Here is a 24,411-nt window from a genome sequence, read left to right as displayed (position 1 = left end):
CATCCTAGAATTCAAGGTTTGATTTTTTGAATTGTAGAATAAGACAACTTAATTTTTAGGGGCAAATTTTAGGATTTAAAGGTTGTCTTACACATGGAAATATACGGTAATTAAAAATATTTCATTTTGTTACAGATACTGTTTGAAGTTTTGTACGCAATAAAGCCTAAAAGCTAGACCTAGTTTCATTACAAGACATGCAAAGTTTCTTATATTTTATGTTCATAAAAAAAAATAATATCCAACACCGGTTAAAATCACCTGAAATTACCAAACTGATGGGTCATAAATTGGTTGAATTTTGATAACACACCATAGCTAAGCAAAAGGGTAAAGCTTCAAAGACACTGAGAATTTGGTATCTACAACTGTTTTTGTAAACTATTAGTCAAACATAAGAAGATATGATTTTGGGGAAGGAAAAACCCTCTTGCAGCAAAGTTCATCTTCTGGGTAAAATGTACTTTCAGTTAAAACATTTCATCTCATGATCATATAAGACAATGGATGAAATACAAGAAATGCCTTATATGACTGAATGATATGAATTACACAACATAGAAATCAATTTGAGCTATAAGAATGTGATTTATGCAACATAGGCAATCAATTTGAACTTTCAACAAGCTGTAAAGAGTTTGGTTGACATATGAAAGAAGGGCACCCATTAGCACATACGGATGGTTACTGGCCCACTACCATTCTCTCTTAAACAATGAATAAAGTGTAAAGGATTCTGTTTGGCCACAAATTAGGATATTGATAAGCAAAGCCTTTTTTGTGAAGTGAAACTACTGCATAATAGGCTGGCATCCCAGGCCAGATGGAGCTTTTGAAATTATTCCAAATCAGTCCCAGGCTTCAGCAGTTTTTTCTACTTCATTCCCAATGCCTACACATCAATTAACAAATGAATTTGCACATCAGCTCCCTTCTAAGCAAGGACTTTTTTTTTTTTTTAAGCCCATGACGTTAACAGAAAATTAAATTTGCTGTATTACTCTACTTACTTAAGGTGGTGGAAATCATGAGCTTCAGGTGATGGGAAGAAAGGAAGATGATATCCACTATGAGCATTTAATGTGCTTAGAAGTGCCAAACTGGCCCAAAGCCACACTGTTGCCACATGGCTGCCAAGTAAAAGTGGTCCGCCCAGGATACTGGCATCAGGTTTGACATAATGTGTTCCAGAGGATGAGCATAGATGGCTGTGATGGCAATAGGGCTCTGCCATTCGTGGTGCATCTTGTGGAAATGTTTATACAATAGACGGTGATGGAAGAGTCTGTAAAAAAAGTGTTGACCGACTGTTCATTTTCTTTACAATCTTATCCATAACTGGTTATCCTATTAAGATATTTAAGGAATCTTAAATTAGCTCTTAGGTGGTAAGCCAAAAACAATAATGCAAAAAATATTAACTTTGTCAATACTTCTGGAAATTTTAATGTGTAAATAAATATATCCTTGAGTATTATAGTTAAAACATTCTTTGATAGGTTTATACGTAGTTCTGTGAGCTTTCATGGCATAAACAATCACCAGGTCACTAACAAACACCAGTTTTTGAAAGTCACAAACTCTTAACCAAAATATTATGCTAGTTACTCACTCAACAGGGGAGTTCCCTTTGATATATGGAAACAAAAGATCTTGTAATTATGGAAGCATGGTTATCATAACATCCCATTCCTTTTTTATCTTTAAAATAAAGAGTAACCATAGTAATTTTCATTTCATCACTACAAAATTTTCAGTTTCTAGTATGAAAAAGTACTTTTAAAAATCATCTTCCTACCTATTATAATTTTAAGGTACTCAAGGACAGCAAAAAAAAAAAAATGCCGTTTTATGAGAGCTTATATCGTGATACATACATTATTTCTTAGATGTGAGTGAATGAAATTCAATGAAGCTTTTGAGTTATGTAATAAATCTACTAAATTAAACAAACAAGTTGAGAAACCAATTATTGGCAAGTAACTTTTCATGAATTTATAGAGGTAAAAAAGTTTTCTTGTACAGTATATAAATGTCCCTTTTTCTTGCTGTAATTTTAATAACTTGGGTATATGACTAAGTAGTTCTTCACCTTGAATTAGACCAATCAAATACATCCAGAAATTTATGAAGACTGAACCAAGATATGATTAGGCAGTACCTCTTAATGAACAATTTACCTCTGTACTTTAACTAGTTACAATCTACTACTACTGTAATAAATTATTCTTATAACACTGAACTAAAACCAATGATAAAAGACATAATTAGAAATTTTGCAACATCTTAGATAATATCATCCAATATATATGATCTCTTGGGACAATCCATTAATTAAGGCCATGGCATTTATTGTTGAGAAATACCAGACACAACATTCCTCAAAGAAATTATGCATACGTATTTAGAAACATCTTATGCTGACATTTTATAATTTAACATACCATACCTGTGAGAGTAGTAGAAGCCAATTTCCTCCAAAAGTATGCATATAATCAATTCAAACAGCACCCAATGAAAAGTAGGAAGCTGAGGTGACTGGTCATACCCTCTCAAACACAGCAGATAGTAACAGGCCATACTAAATGCAAGTCCAACAACAATTTGATTGAAGTTCACCCACAGAATGCACTGAAAAATATTTTTCTAGTTAGTCTTTGTGACATTTCTTAAAATACTCAGCTCTCTGATAATATACAGACCTCCAAAGAAGCAAAACTTAAACTTCAAGAAATTAAAAATTTTTTAATCAATTTGTATTTTTCATAGCTAACAAACTTGAGTTCTTCACAAAGGGATAAATCTTCTCGTGCCAGCTGGAAACCGTTTAAAATAATCAGATTGTATAGCAAGGAATCTGTGACATCTGGCAACTCATGAGTATACGAAGTGAAGGCTGGTCGGCAACCAAGCAAGCACCTCGTGACGCATTAATCTTTCCCCCAAACCCAGGATAAAAAATTTGAGAGGGGCGGCTAGAGGTGGGCAGTAAACGTTAAGACCTCAGGTTTGTTGGCTATGAAAAATACTATAAATTGATAAAAAATATGTCATTTGTTTATATGCAGAACAACCCTTCGGTCTTAACAATAGGATAGACTTATACTTGGAGAGAGGTACAAGTATCCTAAACCAGCTAGGGAGTTAACCCACCTGACCATCCATCCTAGAAGAACGAGTTCTAATGAAGGTGGTCTGAAGCCAGTGAGAAAATAAATCATTTGATATCTTTGCTACCACTCCTCACTCCCCTTGCTAGAGAGAGGAGCACTTGCTACTGATTAGCAGGTTTGTCTATCGCATAGTCACAATGCAAAACCACTACCAGTATGACTACCTTACTCACCTGTATCAGACCAGTTCCAGCATATGATGTGTCTGTTCTTTGATCCACCCGTAGGAAGAAGAAAGGAACAAACAGAAAGAAAGAGACCAGCCAACTCAGTCATTCTCTCTTCCACACAATAATTTTGGGTGAGGTACAAATAGCCCTGTGAGGGGCAGGTGAATTACACAACTTGCTGGGCAGGTACCATCAGCGCATCTCACGTGGTGCACTGTAGACATTGCTTACGGGTCTCTGTGGCATCCCTTCAGGCCTCAGTTGCAACTCCTTTAATTCCTTTTACTGTATCTTCATTCATATTCTCTTTCTTTCATCTGGCTTTCCACCCTCTCTGTCAATTGTTTCACAGTGTAACTGACCTTTCAAACCTTTGTAGTGTCAATTTCCCTTTTAGTGCTGAATGAACTCATAGATCCAAGCAAATTCTATATTCTATTTGGTTCAAAAGGATACACTTCAGCAATAATCATTAAATGCAAAAAACCAAAGGAAAAATTTTTCTAAACATATGGAATACATAATAGCAAACAAAACTCCACATGAATTTAAACTATTATCGCCTTGCTTTTCCTAGTACTGTCAGAATTACAGGCACTGTCAAATTGCTAACACTATAGTGGAAAACACAATACATATTACAATAAACTTTCTGCTCTCCTTGACTGAGAAGGGGAAGTGACTGCCAATTCTGTAGCTGACTAATCCTCAGCAATGACCCAATGCTTTGTTCCCATTATAGGTCATAAAAATGGAGGAAGATGACCACATCAAAAGTGAACTTCTATCACCAGAAATACACATCTCTGTATCTTTAGCAAAACTTCATGTGTTTGAGCCAAACTAAAAAGTGAACCAGTATAATTATCTGGAGTTCATGTGAAATTTTACCCGACGCATTTGAGGATACAAATGTCATGGTTTTTCAGGGCCCACACGGCTAAATCTATTACTCGATGGTTTGATTACTGTCAAGTACAGTATATTTAATAACTGGCCAGGGAATAGCTCTGATATTAGTCCCATACAGAACTTGTGGGAGATTGTCCAGCGAGATCTTTGGGAAAGATATCTCATCCATCCCGAAGCTAAGGGGAAATCCGCTCATCTTGGCAAAACATCTCTAAGGAAACTTTATGTAATCTCACCTTATCTGTGCCCAAGAGACTAAAGAGGTTATGAAACGAAAGGGGAATCCTATTAAATATTAGTACTAAATAATTAGGCCAATAAAATTAAATAGGTAGAGGGTTTTTATTTCCCTTTTTTTAACATTAGTCTTATGAACTTGCTAAACCACCTCTTTTTTAACATCAGAAAGGAGCTATACGTGATAAATGTTTAATTATACAAATCTCTATTTTTGTATAATACCCATTTACATAATTTATATTGCCATCAAAAAGTGAAAAATAACATTCTTACTATTAATAGATTCACGTCACCCATGCATCTCATGCCCAGCTCAGTTCCTTACAATGCTCCTGATTGGCTATTGATAAGCCAATCACAGGGCTGGAAAACTAAGTCTCTATCAAAAGGGATACAGTGTAGGATGACCATTTATTTGAGATATGAAAGGGGGAAATCCATGTATATATATATATATATATACATATATTATATATATATATATTATATATATATATATATATATATATATATATATATATATATAAATATATATATATATATATACTATATATATATATATATCTATATATATATTATAATATTATATATTATATATATATATAGTATATATATATATATTATTAATATATATATATATGATATAGTTATATTATATTATATAATATAATATATATAAATAATATATTAATGATAATATATATATATATATATATATATATATATATATATAAGAGAGGTAGAGAGATGAAGAGAGGAGAGGAGAGAGAGAGCGAGAGAGAAGAGAGAGAGAGAGAGAGAGAGAGAGAGAGTGTTCAATTCCCAGCTCTACCAGTGTGGAATCAGAGGAATTTATTTCTGGTGATAGAAATTCATTTCTCGATATAGTGTGGTTCGGATCCCACAATAAGCTGTAGGTCCTGTTGCTGTAACCAATTGGTTCCTAGCCACGTAAAAATATCTAATCCTTCAGGCCAGCCCTAGGAGAGACTGTTAATCAGATCATGGGTGGCTGGGTGAAAACCTAAGATTTTTTTTTTTTTTTTTTGGGGAGAGAGAGAGAGAGAGAAGAAGAGAGAGAGAGAGGAGAGAGAGAACGAGAGAGAGAAGAGAGAGAGTAAATTGCAGAAAAATGCAATAGTAAGATTCAGTCAGCCTTTATTCATAGAAAATGATACCTTCAATAATAATTAATATAGTATAAGTTTTGATTGCATAAAAAGAAAACTTTTGACATGATTGTATGAATAGTAAAACAAAACAAACATCATTTTTAAGTTAACCAGTGTTTTCCAACTGCATCAATACACACAGACAAGCCAATGGTTTAAGAATTATAATGATATAAGAATTATGAAGAAAGTCATAATATATATAAGAAAAATGAAGGATTAGATGGATATAGGATGACTGATTGTAGCAAAAGAAAAATCAATGAGATAAATGAATTTCCTCTAAAGGATATGGAAGGGTGATGGTGATAATGATAGTGACGATAAAAAATTCTTAATAGTCTTTTCCCCCATAAGATTTCATCTATCGAGGGGTCGTGATCATGATGATATTATCGAGTGATCACGTGAGCAACACCTGACTACATAAAGATAAGAGAGATTAATATTCTTATTCTTGCTTATTATTTTCATATTGATAGCCCCACCTATTATTTTTTTTTGGTAGCATTGTCTTCCATGACATTTAAGCTACGTATGAAACAAGATGAATGCACTGCAATCTGTAAGGAATGAAAGAATATATCTTATATTAAGAATTTCCTGCTTATTCACTATAAATATTTTAGCATTAATTTTACTGAAGTACGTACATAATTCTTATATCACTCTAATCCTTAAATCATTGGCTTGTTTAGTGATGAAATTGGGAAACACACCTTTTTTGCAGGTAAAATTGAGGTATAATTTTTGAAAAACCACTAAAAATTTTTATACTTGGTTTTTTTAAGTTTTATCACAAAAATTATATAATATATATATATATATATAGATATATATTATATATATATATATATATATATATATATATATATATATATATATATAAAAAAAAAACTAATTTGTGGATATTTCTCATAGAAAAATACCACAAATATGCGAATTTTCTGCGAATAATGCAGAGAAATGTTCCTAAGAGAAATCCGTGAATGTGTGAGTCCATGAATCCGAGGAACGCGAATACAGGGGGTCCGCTGTACATTCTTGCTTATACCCAGGTAGTTACCTATCGGGCCGGTAGTTACCTGCCCGGCGGTGGGGAAGCACCGTCTCCCCACCAGCTCACTGAGTAGTCGCTTTGATCACAGCCAGGACTTTGATGATGACCCCTGAACCAAGGGGGTGGGTGTTTGGCGGGACCATACAAGTAAAGGACTCCAGGTTTGTATGGTTAGGGAAAAATACATTTTACTTCAAAAATGTCAATTGTTCCTACACTGTATACAAACCTTCCGTCCTTTACTTAGGAGACTCATCCTAAGGTAGGGATGGCCTGTCTCGCTGGCTGAGAATGGAACCCGGGATGCCAGGACCCGGGCTTATAGCTCGGGGTCGTGGATCCTTACCCGCGAGCCATGGTAAATGCGACCTGATGTCTGATGGCCTGGGTATTAAAGGCGTGACCGTAGAACTCTCACTGGCAACCAAAGAAAGGCTTTATAATCATAACAGGTTTGTTGGGTTGCAGCACACTCCCCTCGGAAAGAAGTATGGAGACTGACTTCTGTGTGTCTACAGAACAACCACTAGTCGGACATGGAATGCTTCCCAGTATCGAAATTGGTGTCGGAGAACAGGTTTCAATGCTGTAGCCCTAAATAGAGGGAAAAGGTGAAAAGAAAATAGGACAGTCATACTCCCACATTCACCCCCAGCCTGATACAGAAACTCGATCCTTGATTCGATATTTCCAACCTCTGAGGGCACAGAGACAGCTAAACCACTTGCTGAGCAGCTACCACAGGACCAAGGTCAGTTGTGTTGAGGTAGCTGTGGGGACAGTCTCTAAGGTAGAACCTGGTGAAGGTGGAAGGGCAAAACCATGTGCCAGCTTCCATCACCTGGGTAACAGATAGGTTCTTCTTGAAGGCAAGCAATGTGCTCATTTCATGCATATTGTGAGCCTTCACTCGACTGGTACCAGCAAGTGGAGAAGAGGGAGGGGAGAGGGTACAGCATATCACCTCTCGAATGGGAAATGGTATTCCTCAAAACCCTCTTCTTTGACTGGCCAGTACTTACAGAGATATTGTAAGGTGGGTCGAGTAGAGCTGGTCCGTTGGACAGACAGAGAAGTATCTCATCTTTGGTTACTGTGCTCAGGCTCACAACCTGAAACAAAGAAAACCGAGAATCAACCTGAGCCAGATTCTGGGTTTTCACAACAAACTCATGGATGAGGCTGAAGCAGGCATTGGTCCAGTGCTCAGTATGAGCGAAAGTATAGGCTAGGCCATGAAGTTCGTTGAATATCTTGGAGGAAGCAAGGGTGAGAAGAAGAACCGTTTACAGGGTGGGATCCCTATTAGATGCCAGGGAGAACGGGTTATATGGAGCTCTCTTCAAAGACCTGAAGACAGCAACGATGTCCCAGGGAGGAGGCTTTGCCAATACCAGAGTGCAACCCTGTTCAAAGCTTTGTATGAGCATAGAGATTTCCTCCGGGGAAGAGAGATCGATTCCCTTCAATCTGAGGACTTGGCTCAAGGCCAAGAGATAGCCTTTTACTGCCGAGCCCAAAAGAAGCTTCTCTCTCCAGAGGTAGAGTAAGAAGTCAGCAATCAGGGGGATAGAAACTCCAAGAGGAGAACAGCCTCTCTGATGACACCAACCACAGAAGGTGGCCCACTTGGTCTGATAGACATACGTTGAGGACTTTCTGAGGTATCCTGACAATGCTATCACAACTTCTCACGAAAAGCATTTTGCTGTGGGGAGCTGCTGGATAACCTCCATGCATGAAGATGTAAAAAGTTCACCGCATTGTGGAAGATCCTCACATGTGGTTTGCATAAGAGGTCGGGGAGTGGCGGAAGCACTCTCGGAGTCTCTACCAGCAGAAGTAAAAGGGCCAGGTACCATTCTATGTGAGGCCATTTCGGCGCTACTAGCGTCATGGCCAGGGAAGGTGTGGATCACACTCGATTCAACACCTGCCTGATCAGGCAAAATGGCAGAAAAGCATAGACATCGAGGTGCTGGAACGCGTCCCCGAACACCACCACCAGATCTGGAACAGGAGAGCAGTAAATCGGCAACTTCAGATTTAGAGCAGTAGCGAACAGATCTATTGTTGGGGAACCCCACAAAGTCAAGACTTTGTTCACTATCCGAGGAGACAAAGACTATTTGGAGCCAACGATCTGTGTCCTCCTGCTCAAATTGTTTGCCACGACATTCCGTTTGCCCGGAATGAACCAAGCTGTCAACCCTACCGAGTTGAGAGCTGCCCATTCGAGAATCTGCACTGCTAGTTGGCATAGCTGCAGAGTCACAGTACCGCCTTGACAGTTCACGTATGCCACTACGGTGGTGTTGTCGTTCATCAGCGCCACCGAGTGACTGTCAGATGAGAGCTGAAGTGCTGGAGCGCCAGGAAGGCAGCTTGAAGTTCCAGCACGTTGATATGATCTTAACGTTCCTGGTCTGACCATAGGCCCGAAGCCAGGTGTTGGCAGTAGGTGCGCGCCCCATCCTTCCTTGGATGTGTCCGTGAACAGGAGCAGATTGGATGGACGAGACTGGAGAGGGGAGCCCCTAAACAGGTTTGCATCGTCCAGCCACCACTCGAGATCAGAGCGCAAATTCTCCTCCACTGGGACTAGATCGTGAGAATCGTGACTTTGCGACCAATGATTCTTCAGATCCCACTGAAAGGATCGAAGGTGCATCCAACAGTTTGGAACAAGGCGTTCCAGCGAGGCCAGATGTCCCGGCAACTGTTACCACTGATTTTCTGGCAGCTGGGACTGTCGAAGGAAGGGCAGAGCGACACTTTGGAAGCATTCCAGTCTTTCTGGTGTCAGAAAGGCTTTCCCTGCACTGGTGTCAAGGATCATACCATGATACACCAGTCATTGAGAGGGCTCTAGAGAGGACTTCTTGCAGTTCAATATGATTCCCAGATTGCGACAAAATGCCAGAACCCTGTCTCGGTGGAAACGAAGCAGTTCCACCATGGGCGCCAGTATCAGCCAATTGTCTAGGTAACGCAATACACGAATGCCCTGGCGATGAGCCCATGTCGACACTAGGGTGAACACCCGAGTGAAGACTTGCGGAGCTGTGGTGAGACCAAAACATAGGACCTTGAATTGGAATACTTTGTCCGCTACAACAAGATGAAGATACTTCCTGGACAATGGATAGATTGGGATCTGGAAGTATGTGTCTTTTAGGTCTATCGTCACCATGTAATCCAGAGGACGAATGGCCTGTCTGACTGTGCTGGGGGTCTCCATCCTGAATGCGGTTTGCTGAACAAACTTGTTCAGGGCTGAGAGGTCGATGACCAGTCTCTAACCTCCAAACGCCTTCTTTACAAGAAGGAGTCGACTGAAGAAGCCTAGAGACTCTTTGAGGACCTCCTCGAAAGCATCTTTCCCCAGCATGTCCTGGACTTCCGCCTGAAGGGCGAGATCCTTCATCGATCCCTGACGATAGGATGATGTCGTCTTCGGGGGTTGACTCAGAGGAGGGGGAGAGTTGATGAACGGGACGCATTACCCGTGTCAGAGGACGGTCAGCGTCCAATCCTCCGCCTTGTGGTACTGCCACCTCGTCCATCAGGCTTGCAGGCATCCCCCACAGGTGGCAGAGTGGGGGGAGTGCCCTCCTCATTGGTCGCAGTGGACTATCTTCCTCTTGCCGCATTTGCCTCGCCCTCGACCACCCCTGGTCAAAAAGGGCTGTCGAGTGGTGGAGGCAGTGGGAAAGGGATCAGCCCTGGCAGGAGGGTGAGAAACCCTCCTAGATGGAGAGCCAGGGCGACATCAACATCAAGCAGAAACAGCAGGAGGTTGGGGCCAATGGAAGGATGCTGCGCAGTGCAGCAAAGAATTCTGGCTCACTCTCCTGAAGTTTCTGATCACCTTGTTTGCATCAGAAGATGGAAAGAGGGTGGATCCCTGAAGCAAGGCATTCCTCAGGTTGGCCACATCCTGAGGGTCCAGAGCTCGATCAAGCCTTGATGAGACGGCATCCCTGTGCTTCACCACCAGGTTGGTCTAGAGGCTGGCAAGCTGGTGGACTATGAACTCCATAGCCTTACCTCCTGACAAAACAAGGTCATGGAGCTGACGGGCCATGTCCGCTTGCTTGTCAGGCTGCTGTGGAGTCTCAATGGCGGCAAGAAAGCCCACAGTGCCACCCGAAAAGTCCAACCATGAAGCTGCGCTGCAATGCTGCCATCATGGTTTGTTCGAGCTGGGACATCTCCTGGGAAGAGAGCGTTGAGGTTTGGTGTTGAAGTGTCTGGAGTGAAACTCCAGGTGCCAATGATGTTATCGTCGGGTTGATGGGCAAGGGTGAAGGCTTAGCCTCTTGGGCCACACAGTACTTCCTCTGCTTCTGGAAAGTAGAGGGGAGTAGCTTAAAGGACCGAGATGCCCGCAGCGAATCCTTTCTCGCTGGAACTTGTCTATCGACCTTGGTCAGAGCCTCCCTTGTCAGGGATGACAAGGGCAGCTCAAACCGGGACCGAGCACTCCGACGAGCACAGCAATGAAGGCCGACTGCCAACATACAGCCTTTCGGAGAAGTAGTTGGGGCTTTTCCTAGGCCATTTACCTTCCGGATGAGACCGATGATCTTGCAGAAGGTGGTTTTAGCTGCCGCATCTTCTGGAACAGCTGGAGCAGCTGGTTTCAGAAGGTACTCCAGCTGAATCATCGATTGCCTCGTGAAAACCATCCCCCTCTGCATTGACGTACCCAGGCATGAATGATAGAGGTCCAGTCTTGAAGAAGAAGGCCGAGTTTCTAGTTGTTCATGAGGGGCAGCAGAAGGTCCGGGAGCTGAGGCCCCCAGAGCCACAGGAGCCCTTGGAGGCTCGGAATCGCGAGAGCGATTCTTCACTGCCTTCCAAAGGTCCTTATGCCCCTGTCAGACAGTCCCTTGCAAGAAGGGGGAAGGTGGAGTTGGAGGACACCTGTCTGCTTCTGGCGAAGCTGGAGGAGAGAGGGGAGATGGAGCCCTTTCCACAAGCACTGTTGGAGCCCTGTCAAGAGAATCTCGGCTGGGTTCGAACTCGATGGGCAAGATATGATATTCTCTACAAGGGAACGAGCCCTTGAGATCGAGAACCTCGAGAGGTTGGAGGTCTGGACTTATAAGGAGGAGTCACGGGATGCCTTTGCTTCCAGAGTGCCTCTCGCCTGACGTTTAAGCACTCGTGGCAGCTTAAGGATAGTAAACTCCCTTAACTGCTCTCCAACTTCCCAAGAAGAGTCAGAAGGGGGACTGGAAGGTCATATGAGGGAGAAGGGGCCTGCTTGCCGCCTTGTTCTCGAGGTGGAGATGGGACCTCCGGAGGAGGAGCAGACAATGGAAGTTCCAAGGACAGGTACTCCAACTCAGACGTCTCCGTTTTCCGTGTCGAAACATTGCAAAAAACAGGAAAAGGGTTTAAAGGGTTTTACAGGTGCATGCATATCTACAGGAGCAAGAGTGCATGTTGGTGCGGGCGCGCACACAGGTTCTGAAAGCATGTAAGTGCGTGCAGGTGAATGGCGCGCATATTGGTGCCCGGGAGAACGCCTAGAGCCGCGGGCATTAGAATGCGCTGGAGAGTGTTGACGCTCAACAGGTGAAAATGAGTGTCTTGTTGCATGTGTAGATGAAGAAGAGCGTTCTGAAGAAGGAACGCGTCTGGGGCATGTTACTGGAGACCAAGAGCGCCTCCTGGAGCATTTAGAAAAACGCTCTGGTGACGCTCGTTAGCGTGCATAGGCAGTAGCACATCTCGGTGAGCACTACTGTTGCTGAGACAGCGGTGAAGCAGTGCGCTTGGTAACGCGCATTACAGGCGAGCATTGTCTAAAGGATGCATGCGTAATCACACATGCTGTCAGAGCGTGCTGTCCAGGGTTAACAAGGCATGCAAATGAATGGTGAGCATCAGAAAGTAGTTCTCGCTGTATTGCCGCACACACCAGTGTAGAAGGAGGGCACGAGTTAGCGCGCTGTTCCCAAGAGGGAGAGAGTGTTTCTCTGCAACCTCTCTCCAATGAAGACTCCTGTCCGCATGCCAAAGCATCACACACTGCAGGGGAGCATGCAATTAGCGAAGCTTCCTGTGCACGTGTCGTAGCATCGAGCATAGAGGAGGAGTGTAATCCTACGCACAAAGACAAGGAGCTTACGCATGAAGATCTGGTAGGTCTCAAAGGAGTGTGCGTCAGCATGTCTCTGAGAGGAGTCTTTACTACTTCTCTGGCTCTTGAAGAAGAGCCAAAAGGAGTGTCAGGAGGAGTTCGAGGAACTCGTCCAGGGACAAGGCGAAGCTGCAGGGCCCGCATCCCCGCAGGGGAGGGCTCTGGGAGCTGCGCCGCAGAGGGAAGGGCGCCTTCCTTAACAGCACAGGAGGATGAGGCTGACTCCTCTGAGGAGTCTAAGGAGGAAGACGCAGCCCCAGAGAAGAGTGCCGACAAGTCTCTCCTTTGATGGCAGGCCAGGAAGTCCCAACAAAGGCCACAAAACATGAAGGGCGTCATCAACACGTACTGAAAAACTAGGCTCATCCTTAGAAGGGCCAGGAAGGATGAGTCCCCGACGAGGAAGCAGGTGGTCTGGGTCGTTGGTCTTCGAGGAAGAACTTGAAGGTGAAGAATCCCTTTTCTTCTTCTTACTTTGCCGCCAGCGATACTCAACCCACTGGGCAGGCGACCAGGTACAACACTCCTCACAGGGGGATTCCGATGTACAGGAATGTCCCCTGCAAGAAGGACAAAGGGAGTGAGGGTCTCTATCAATCCTGCTCATGAAAGTCCCACATCTACGGCCCGGGACACCAGGGCAGGAACGTATTACAGTATTGTCAAGCATACTCGCATTCAGCTGGAAAGAGAAAAGAATGTTATGAATAATTTCAACAAGACAGTGAGAGCAAAAGAGAGAGGTCTTTCCTCTGCCGGCTGTAATCAAAGTGACGACTCAGTGAGCTTGGTGGGGAGGCAGTGCTTCCCCACCACTGGGCAGGTAACTACCAGCCCAGTAGTTGACTACCTCGGTATATAAAAGAATGTATTAGCCAGTAGTTTCAGCTGAGCTGCAATCTATCCTAAGTAAAGGAAGGACCGTTTGTATACTGTGTAAGAACAATACTGTATTTTCATATCAATTTCATAACTAAATACACTGTGATAAGACTATTAAAATACTCGGATATAATCATTTGTAGAAGGATTTTTTGTGCTTTAACTATCAAAATAAGCAGTTCTAAGGATTTTTAGAGGGGTTTTAAGTATTCACAGATTTTAGCCATTTGTGGGGGGATGTGGTACCCATCCCCCATGAATATGGGGGTCCACTGTATACACCACTCAAAAATACAGAAATATAGAACCAATTGCTAACAAAATGACAGGAAAAGAAAAAGCTGGCTTTTGTTGAGATGAGCAGCACACATCCACACTAAAAGTGGTTAAATAGAAAACTGAAGCATCACAGGATCATTTGGGAAGAGTGAGATCAGGCTTCGCCCCCTTGTTGACCCCACTGAATGACGCATATTACTCATTCATACCTCGATTGTACGTATTAGGTTTTTTTCATAACCGGTTTCCAGCTAGCATGGAAGAAAATCTTAAAATAAAGAACAAAGGGTTTGTATTCATATAGAAATAAACAGTAATTTAATTAAAACAATAACAAAAAAACCACACAGTGAATTGTTACTATTCAAGTATGTAGCTACAAAAAATCTTTGCCAAAAGCTAGCCAGTTAGATACTACTGTATTTAACACAATGCAACCATCTCAGTTATATGTGTTCAAAATAAGTTACTTTAGCTCTTATAATTAACTGTCGATAAGAGGTTTACCATAAATAACTTAACCTTTGTACTTGAGTGTACAATTTTGCAGTAGTCATGAACCACATTCATAAAATCCAAATGAGATTCAACCACTTATGTATCAACTTGACCAGATATTCAATAGAAAGCTAAGGCTTTGAGCATTCCGAAATCATAAAAAAAACTACTTTAATAGTAAATGGGTGAATACAACATGACAAGAGTCAATATATTTTGCACGAAAAAAGTTTGTTGCATACACATGTTATGTATACATACAGTAAAAGGTATGACTTTTTTTTTCTAAAGAGATTTCAAAAAATTTCTCATTACAAGAGATGCAAATATCCATAAATTCCAGCTTCATGTAAAGTATGTCGCTCTACCATACAGTAATTACCCAAGCACCGGTCAGCCGCTATCAATCTTCTTGATAAGCTAAGCTAACACTTTTGACTACAATTTACTTATTTAATGCTTTGACATTACATTTTCATACTATACAGTAACAAAAACGTTCCTTGATGACATCATCATCATGTTTTAACCTTACTCCTCCTATAGAGCAGGGTCAGCTACTCTAGTCAACTTTCTCCTTCTATTTCTATTCCTTGCATCTTCTTCCCCCAAGTCCCACCTCAACCGTATTCCTCCTCACCACATCCAAATCCAAACTGCTGCTTATGTATATCTAACTCTCTCAACCTTCCTACTGCTATTCTTTCTAGAATCTTGAATACATGCTCCAAAAGCTTTACTCCTCTGTAGTTCCCAGTTTAACACATCTCCTTGGTTTATAAATTTTAACGATCCAATTATCGTTCCGGTCCCTTGGGCATTTCCTCTGCATCCCAGATCTTTTCGAAAATTTCCCAATTCCCTAGACTTCCCAGTGCTTTAATCATTTCTATTGCTACCTCTGACCCTGCAGTTTCTTTACTTTTCCTTTCTTTATAGCATTCTCAACTTCATTCTCAGATGTTTGCAATTGGTCTTTCTACTGAAGGAAAATTTCCCAGTTCTTTACACTCAGTCTCATTGTTTATAGTTGTGAAAAATAGTCTTTCCATCTTCTCTTGACTTCCACTTCCTCAATTAATATATTTTTATTTTAATCTTTAACAAATCCTACCTCTCCTACATCCTGCCTCTCTTTCCTTGTTCTCGCTTCTGCAATTCTATAGATTATCTTATCTCCCTCCGGTGTTCCCATCATCTCATACCATTCTTTCCTGGCTTCTCCCTTTGCCATTGCTACCACTCTCTATGTTTCCCTCTTTGTCTGTCTATACTCCTCTCTTCTTTGGTAGCTATTAATCTTCTTCCCACCCTCTTCTGGTTATACAGTCGACCCTCATTAAGATGGACTAATAGGGGGGCCAAGGTGTCCATCTTGGCCGAACATAGTCCAGTTTAACCGGTAATACCTTTGTATAAACCTATAAATATACTGTATTTCATTATTTTCATAAAGCATATGAATAATAGACCAACGTAAAAATGTTTGAATTGAACCTCATAGTAAAAGATGAAATGAAGAATAAAACATGATAAAAATTGTAGAATTCAGCCATGTATGTAGTTGCCTGGGCCAAGACATGAAAGTATAATTGGAACAATTAAGACTATATGTTCACTAACACATTTTGTTTTTAGCAAAAATATTTGTAAAACACAAAAATAAAAAATATCAAAATAACTGTAATTCACTAATGAGAATTTTAATGATAAGCAAGATTTCAAAATAAATTTCATCATATCAATCTTGGAGAGAGTTGTTCTTTATTGTTGCATGTCATCAACAGTTTGCAGTCGTATTTTGTGATCGAAATGTCTATGAGTAGATCAGAAGTAGAGGGCTCTCACTGGCTAACAGATCACCATGGTGACAAGCCAGCCAATCAGGTTTTAGCTGTATTCTGTCTGTAAGTACGTGTGTTCTGAACACAATACAGTTTTTAATAGTGTACATGTAGTATGTCTTTTACTGTTTATATGAAGAATGGAATGAATTCCTTCCTTCAAAATTTTTGAAATATTAAAGATGATAAAAATGATGATAGAATTAAGTTGCATAGAGGAACTGGCTCTCTCTCTCTCTCTCTCTCTCTCTCTCTCTCTCTCTCTCTCTCTCTCTCTCTCTCTCTCTCATTTGCCATGTAACCAAGTAGTACAGCTTAATAACATCTTTTGCAAGTTTACCTTTGTCATATCTTTCTTTTGTAACAACATAAAAAGCATTGCACTGTAGTTAGTCAAGCAGCAGATAGGTAAAACTGCTGGCTACGGTACTCCCTACCCTTCCAGACAATATCATGTCATAATGACTGTATGTAATGCATGCTAGTTAGTTACAAGTTAATAGCATTTTAGTTTAGTACAGTATAAATATAGAACTGTATATAAAAAATACAAATATAAGTGAAAAGCATATTCACCTTTGGTAAATAAAATGGAAAATGGTACATGAAGACCAGAGGATCAGAACTATCTTAAATCGTATTAGTATGTATTTTAATTAAATCGGACTGACCCCCTTCAGTATGTCTTATCCGATATCAGCATTAATGGGGTCCAGTTTATCGAGGGACAACAGCACTCTTTTCCTTCACAATTCACACACATCTTTCATAACCCATATCTCCTCAGGCAATTCTGACATTCCACTAACATCTCTCTCTTCTCTGGCTCCTTCCGCTTTACTTCTAAACTCTCTTGCCTTCTCCCCCTTCATCTGCCAAGTTTTAATCCTCCTATTCCTGGCTGGGGCTTTTCTTTTCCTTACTGCTTTCAACCTAAAACTAACACTACCAGTTTATGCTGAGCTACAGCAGATTCATTTGGAATAACCTTACAATCTATAATAATTTTCTTTGTTTTCCTTTTGAACCTCAACTGTGGTAGCATGAAAAAATTGGGTTTGTGTAATTTAATATCTTTCTTTTTTGTTTGTTTGGTTGTTATTAGGTTGATTACAACAGACAATGTTGAAGCTGTAGTATTTTTTATTTATGTTGTGCCTGTGGGTGACAGACTGTTTAATTAATGTTTGTTTTTTCTTTTTTTTCATTGCAGTTTGATAGACGGGGATGAGTGAGCAAGTTACGCTCCCCTTCACTTGGATGCCCACCTCTCTTGGGTATAGTGATGGAATCAAGTATGTATTATAAAGGAACACTGTCGTGAACCTACAAAAGACTTAGTACAGTACTTGAGGAGAGCAGTGCAGTGTGTGAATCGGTCTAAAGGTGACATGATTTATCGACTCTGAACTAAAGTGAAGAAAAAACAAAAAGACAATCTCAAATAGACAGGATAAGTCAATTTATTTTTTGAACACTGGAAGAGTTACTGTTGTATGTGGGGAAAAGTGAAAGATTAAGACCAATGGTATTACATAAAGATTGTTAGATGGCAATTGCAATTTTTAAGTTAAGGAAATAAGTTTAGATTCTTAGGAGATCAGGATATAATTAGGTAAATATTAAGTAATCATAAGTTAGGCTAAGTTAGATATAGATATAGGTTTGATGAGCTAGGGGTAAGATTGAGGAAGTTTCGTACTGTAATATTAAGGTAATATTAAGGAGAATCTGAGTTTCATTTGCTAACCTTCAAATTTGTTCCCACTATCCTGCTTCAATTGTGTAAAATAAGGCCCCTACACATTGACATGAAACTCATAAATTTTTAAATTTAGATTCAAACACTGATAGATAATACACAATGCTGCAAGCTCTTACTGACATGCAAGTAAAAATGTTTTGGTACTGAAATCATCTTGATAAACTCAAAATCTTCCAGTAAATAATATCTTTACTGTAACTCAATAAACCTGTTATTTTCATAATATAGGACAGAATCAATGCTGAATTACCAGGACCAGAGAATGTATATTTCAGTTTCAAACCCAGATACATCATGTTTTCTTCCATCATCCCGCCCATGAGATCAAGTCTTCCAAAGCCAAAAGAAAAGTTAACTCTTTGTTTGGGTGCTATTTTGTAAGGTGGAATTAGTTAACTGCTATTTTGTACGGTGGAATTAGTTAACTAATAACAAGGGAGCACTATAATGATGTAGCTCTGCCACTCCAGTTTCTTGAATACAAGACAAGTAGGAAACTTTGAACAAAGCCACAACTATTGGTTTTGTCTTCTACTGACATAGCCTTAATCATGGCCTTTCAGGAGATAATGGTAACAAATAATTTAGATATCTGGCAAAAAAAGTGGATGTCACTTCACATAAATACAAAGTCAGAAGGAAGAACATCTTGTTAAATAACTGGAGAATAACTCAGGAATGTTATAAATCTCATTCTTTAGATAACTGTGTGCAGCTGTTTCATAACACTTATAAAACGAATATCCAGTATTGTTTTATTTGCAAAATTGCACTTATAATCCTCAAATGAGTATTTATCATGAAAGACATGATAAAATATAATCTATATATCTGATTCCCTAATTCATAACTTTGTTTCATATCCTTAGTACACAATGAGCATTTAACGCAAATTCTATTGAGCAAAAGACATAAAACTACTTACTTTAATGAGCTTTCCATTTTCAACAGGTTCATTGGTGCCAGGCTGGATCTTGTAACGCCTTAAGAAGGATGGTTTATTGAAGATATCCATTAATGTATAAATGGAACCAATTGTCCAATATACAAAGTAGGATACAATAGTGGAGCCTGAAACATTGGAAATATCAATTATTACCAATATGTGTAATGAATGACCTAGGATACTACCATTATCACTGGAGATATCTCTAGTCAGATCTTTAAATGTACACATGACACTACTACTGTAATGTAGTTCTCCATAAACTAAAATGAAAAACTACCTTAAATATCATGACAAATATGGTCTCTAAATGTAATATAAATAACTTCCTCAAGTTAATAACATAGTATGGTATAGAGGTAATCAAGGGGTCTTTTATGGAGGAGTAATGATAGCAGTTTATATTTGACAAAGTCTCCAAAGGTTGAGAGAGAGAGGAGAACTGAAGAGGAGAGAGAGAGAGAGCGAGAGAGAGAGAGAGGAAGAGAGATTGGTGGAAGAATGAATGGGAGTGGTTAAATGGCGGTCGGAAGCGTGTCTGTTGTGGCGCTCTGTAGTATATCAGTGGGAGTCTGTTACGAGAGTCGGAAGTAGTAAGGCGTTCGTGGAAGGCATAAAGTTGGTTTTGGCAGCAGTTTTGTCCGTTGATGTGTTATTTGATAGATTTTGGGGTTGTAAAGTTGTTGTGCGCGTCTGTCTGGTTCTGGTGAGGTTGAAGAGGTTGGTAGTGTGTTTCAGTGTCTGGGAGTGGTGGTTGGGGCAGTGTTGGTGTTGGCGGGTTGTTGTGCTGGGGTAAGCTGTGGGGTTGTGTTCTTTCGGGCTGTTGGTATTCATCTGCAGTGATTTGTTGGGTTGTTGTGGGGTTTTGGGTTTCAGTTGGTTGGTTAGTGTTTGCTTATCGGTGGTGGTTGTGTGTCGGCTAGCCTTCAGCCTATATCCAGCGGACAGCACAGCCTAGCCCTGAGTATCTGGAGCCAGAGGTGAGTACGTGTTTGTGTTTTGTGTGTTTGGTATTTCGTTGAACCAATTGTCCTGCAGGTTAAAAGTAACATAAAGGGGAAAGTGTGAGTGTGGAAAATTTTGTTAGCGTGTACAATTAATGTAATGGTGGGGAGTTTGCTTGCTTTTTTTTTACTTGGCTTTGATTCCGCCACAGTAACTTGCTCAAGTTAATAACATAGTATAGAGGTAATCAAGTCTTTTCAGTCTTGAGTCATTTGCATTTACAGATCTTGCTACTTTATTCAGTTGGATATTAAGTCAACATTAAGAAAAATACATAATATTAGTGGTCTGGTAAGAGCATCTAGGAAATAGATACCCTAATCCAAAATGTACGGATTGTATCTGGGGACATCAGGATGGAATTTGGAATACAAAAATGCACCTTGGCCAACATACAAAAAGGCAAAGTGACAAGGATCAAAGGGATAAAGCTGCCAGATGGGAATAGCATCAAACACATAGATGAGACAGGATACAAATATGTACCTGGAAACAATAGTTGGAGAGAACATAAAACACCAAAAGAATATTATGCAGACTTAAGCGATACTCTAGTCAAACCTCAATGCCGGAAACAGGATGAAAACCATAAACACGCGAGCTGTACCAGTAACCAGACAATGCACACAAGAAGTGGAGTGGATGAAGACTGAACTTCATGAATAGACCCGAAAAATAGGAAATACATGACAATACACAAAGCACTAGACCCAAGAGCAAATGCAGACAGATTATACTAACACAAAAGGAAGAAGAGAGAGGTCTACTAAGCATAGAGGACTGCATCAACATCAAGAGCAGACCACTGGGGCCATATCTGAAAACCAGTGAAGACAAGGGGCTAAGTAGTGCATGAGAACTAGGACTGATAAAAGCAGACAAAGACCAAGAAATATACAGGTACAGGAGAATGAAAAACAGAAGAGGAATGGCAAACAAAACCAATGCACGGACAGTACGAGACAAACTAAACAACTGGCAACCAATGAAACATGGCAATGGCTACAAAGGGGAAAACTCAAGCAGGAAACAGAAGGAATGCTAACACCAGCACATGATCAGGTCTTAAGAATCAGATAGTATGTCCAAGGAACAATATGTAGTTGGAAATAACATCTCACTCATATACAGGAAATGTAATATGAAAGACAAGACCATAAACAAGCATCAAGTAAATGCGAATAGACAGAACCAGTAAAAAAAGAGGCATGATTCAACAACAAAAGCCCCCCACTGGAGCCTGTGCATGAAACATCTGCTAGCTTGTAGTAATAAGTAATACGAATACAAAAACCAACCCGAGGGAGTGATAGAAAACGATCAGGCAAATCCTCTGGGACTGATATCAGAACAGATAGGGTGATATGTGCCAATAGACCAGAATTGACACTGATCAACATAATAAAAAAGACAGTACTGTCATTCATTGATGTCGCAATAACATGGGACACCAGAGTAGATGAGAAAGAGAAAAAATTGTTAAGTTTCAAGGCCAGAAAATAGAAATAAGAATATGAGATATGCCAGTGGAAATTGTACCCATAATCATAGGAACACTAGGCATGATCCCAAAATCCCTGAAAAGGAACCTGGAAAAACTATATGCTGAAGTAGCTCTAGGATTCATGAAGAAGAGTGCTATTAGAAACACCGCACAGCGAGAAAAGTGGACTCCGAAGGGGGCAGGATACTACCCAGAACCCCACACTATAAAAACCACCCAGTCAAATAGGGTGACTGAGATAGAGAAAAAAATATGTATGTATGTATGTATGTCATATGTATGTATGTAGTATGTATGTATGTATCTAATGTATGTATGCTATTGTATGAGGTCGGGTATATTATATATATATATATATAGATATACGATATATATATATAATATATATAATATAATATAGATAATAATATAGGTAGTCTGAGGTATATTATATATATTATATAATAGAAATATATCTATATATATTATATACACATATATATATATATAACTATATATATATATTATATATACATATATTATATAATACTTATATATATATAATATATATATATATACTATATATATATATATATATATAATATCATATATATATATAATATATATATATACACAGGCAGTCCCCGGGTTACGACGGGGGTTCCGTTCTTGAGACGCGTCGTAAGCCGAAAATCGTCCGTAAGCCGGAACGACGCTTGGAAATATGTCTTAAACTAATAAAAAGTTATAAAAACCTTACTTGTAATCCTTTGGTTACACTACATGTTGTTTCCTGTAGTTTTGATGTACAACCTGGAGTTATTTTCATAGAATGCTGGTTCTTGAAGGTAAAAACTATTGTAATCCTCTGGTGACACTACATTCTTGAAGTTTTATGTACAACCTGGAGTGATTTTGCCAAATCTTGAGGGCTACAAGAACAGCTGATTACTATTTACGTATCATATAGACTAATTAAAGTAAACGTATCTTTAAATAGGCTTATATATTAGTATCAACAAAACATTTCCTGCTATGAGTCAGAGGCCGTTTAATGAAACGAACACTTCTCTGTCCTATCTGTTCAGAAAATAAATGTTACGTCAATCCCCGAGACGGTGACCATTGTTGCCAAGGCGTCTCTCTCTCTCTCTCTGATCAAATTACACTGGAACTTTGACATACGATTGCCCTTATACACGAATGTTTTGAGATACAACAGAAAATTTGCGAAAATATAAGCTTTGATATACAACGAAATATTTGAGATACAATTTTGCGACGAGTTGTTAGTATAGGCGACCGATAAATGGCGTTCAGTCTGTTTGTTTGTTGGTGCTGCATGTTAACACGTCGTTGTTTAGTTCGTTGTATTTGCGCCTATTTTTCGTGTTATTTTGTCTATTTTATTATTAACCATGGGTCTCAAAGCTAAAGACAAAGCAGGTGATAAGAAAAAACCCAAGAAAATGATTTCGATGGAAGCAAAAATAGGAAATTATAGCAAAGCATAAAACCTTCCAAAGGCATCACCATTATTTATAAACTACAAACTGATTAAAATAAAAAAATAAAAATTAGTTTAGCAATGTTATTTCATTTGTTTATTACGTAGTTATTAGTGTACATACGTAAATAAAACGAGAACAAATCGTTCCCTGCCACCCTTCCCTACCTCTTCCCCCTGCTGGCCTCACGTCATCTTTCGTTGTGGTAAGTAAAATTCCTTTCTTTTTTTTAATTGATTTTATTAACATTTATTATCATTTATCACATTGCTATGTTATTTTATCATTATGTGTGTTATTACTCGTTTATTTGTGAATAAATTGTGTACATTATATGTAATTTAGCTGTGTTTAGGTGTGGTTTCATACCGCTAGAACGGATTAATACATATTACATTATTTTAAATGGGAAAAAATGCTTTGAGATACAACTGTTTTGATATACGACGATGGTAACGGAACAAATTAAATTCGTATGTCAAGGTTCCAGTGTACTGGATAATGTCTCTCTTTGGATACTTCGATTTTGCCAAATCTTGAGGGCTACAAGAACAGTTGATTACTATTTACGTATCATATAGACTAATTAAAGTAAACGTATCTTTAAATAGGCTTATTATTTATTTTAGTATCAACAAAACATTTACTGGCATGAGTCAGAGGCCGTTTAACGAAACGAACACTTCTCTGTCCTTACTCGGAGCGTCGGAAGACGCCTCTCTCTCTCTCTCTCTCTCTCTCTCTCTCTCTCTCTCTCTCTCTCTCTCTCTCTCTCTCATTGTAATCTAACCAGAAACTTCGTTTTGTTATTATTACTGGAAACAAGCAATGATTTTTTTCATTATTTTGTGCTTTTGGACTTATATGTAAACTTTGCGCACCGCAAGCTAGTATGTATTCATTCGCTCGGAAACTAGTTCCGCATATGAGGCGTCACTAAAAAACATAGAAAAATACGACATAAAAAGTGTCAAAATCATCATAACCTCAAAATTTTTGTTGTAATCTAACCAGAAAAACGGTTATTCTTTTTTATTAATATACTGTGCTAAACTATAAAGGAGTTTTATCATAGTATGAGTTTTTAAAAGCGTCGTTAACTCGGAGCGTCGGAAGCGTCAGCGTCGTAACCTCGGAACAAGTGTCGTAAACCCAGGACGGATTTTTCCAGTGAATATTTAAGAAAAAGCGTCGTAACCTCGGAACGTCGTAAGCCGGAACCGTCGTAACCCGGGACCGCCTGTATATATAATATCTATATATATAATTATTATTATATTCTATATATACTATATATATATATATATATATATATATATA

General features: G+C 39.5%; 1 protein-coding gene across 1 annotated transcript in view; it reads right to left on the bottom strand.

Annotated features, from left to right (window-relative positions):
• The window catches only part of LOC135219845 (fatty acid hydroxylase domain-containing protein 2-like), a gene marked incomplete in the record, with an annotated part of 155,175 nt that overhangs the window by 28,223 nt on the left and 102,541 nt on the right, over positions 1–24,411 (bottom strand). The window contains 4 exon segments of the mRNA XM_064256956.1: positions 1,011–1,156; positions 1,159–1,285; positions 2,450–2,631; positions 19,075–19,220. Of these exon segments, the coding sequence (XP_064113026.1) occupies positions 1,011–1,156; positions 1,159–1,285; positions 2,450–2,631; positions 19,075–19,220 (601 nt within the window).

Source organism: Macrobrachium nipponense, chromosome 1 (assembly GCF_015104395.2).
Source record: "Macrobrachium nipponense isolate FS-2020 chromosome 1, ASM1510439v2, whole genome shotgun sequence".
Taxonomy (NCBI): Eukaryota; Metazoa; Arthropoda; class Malacostraca; order Decapoda; family Palaemonidae; genus Macrobrachium; species Macrobrachium nipponense.
Note: the sequence above shows the minus strand (reverse complement) of the source record. Positions and strands in the feature narration are given on the sequence as shown.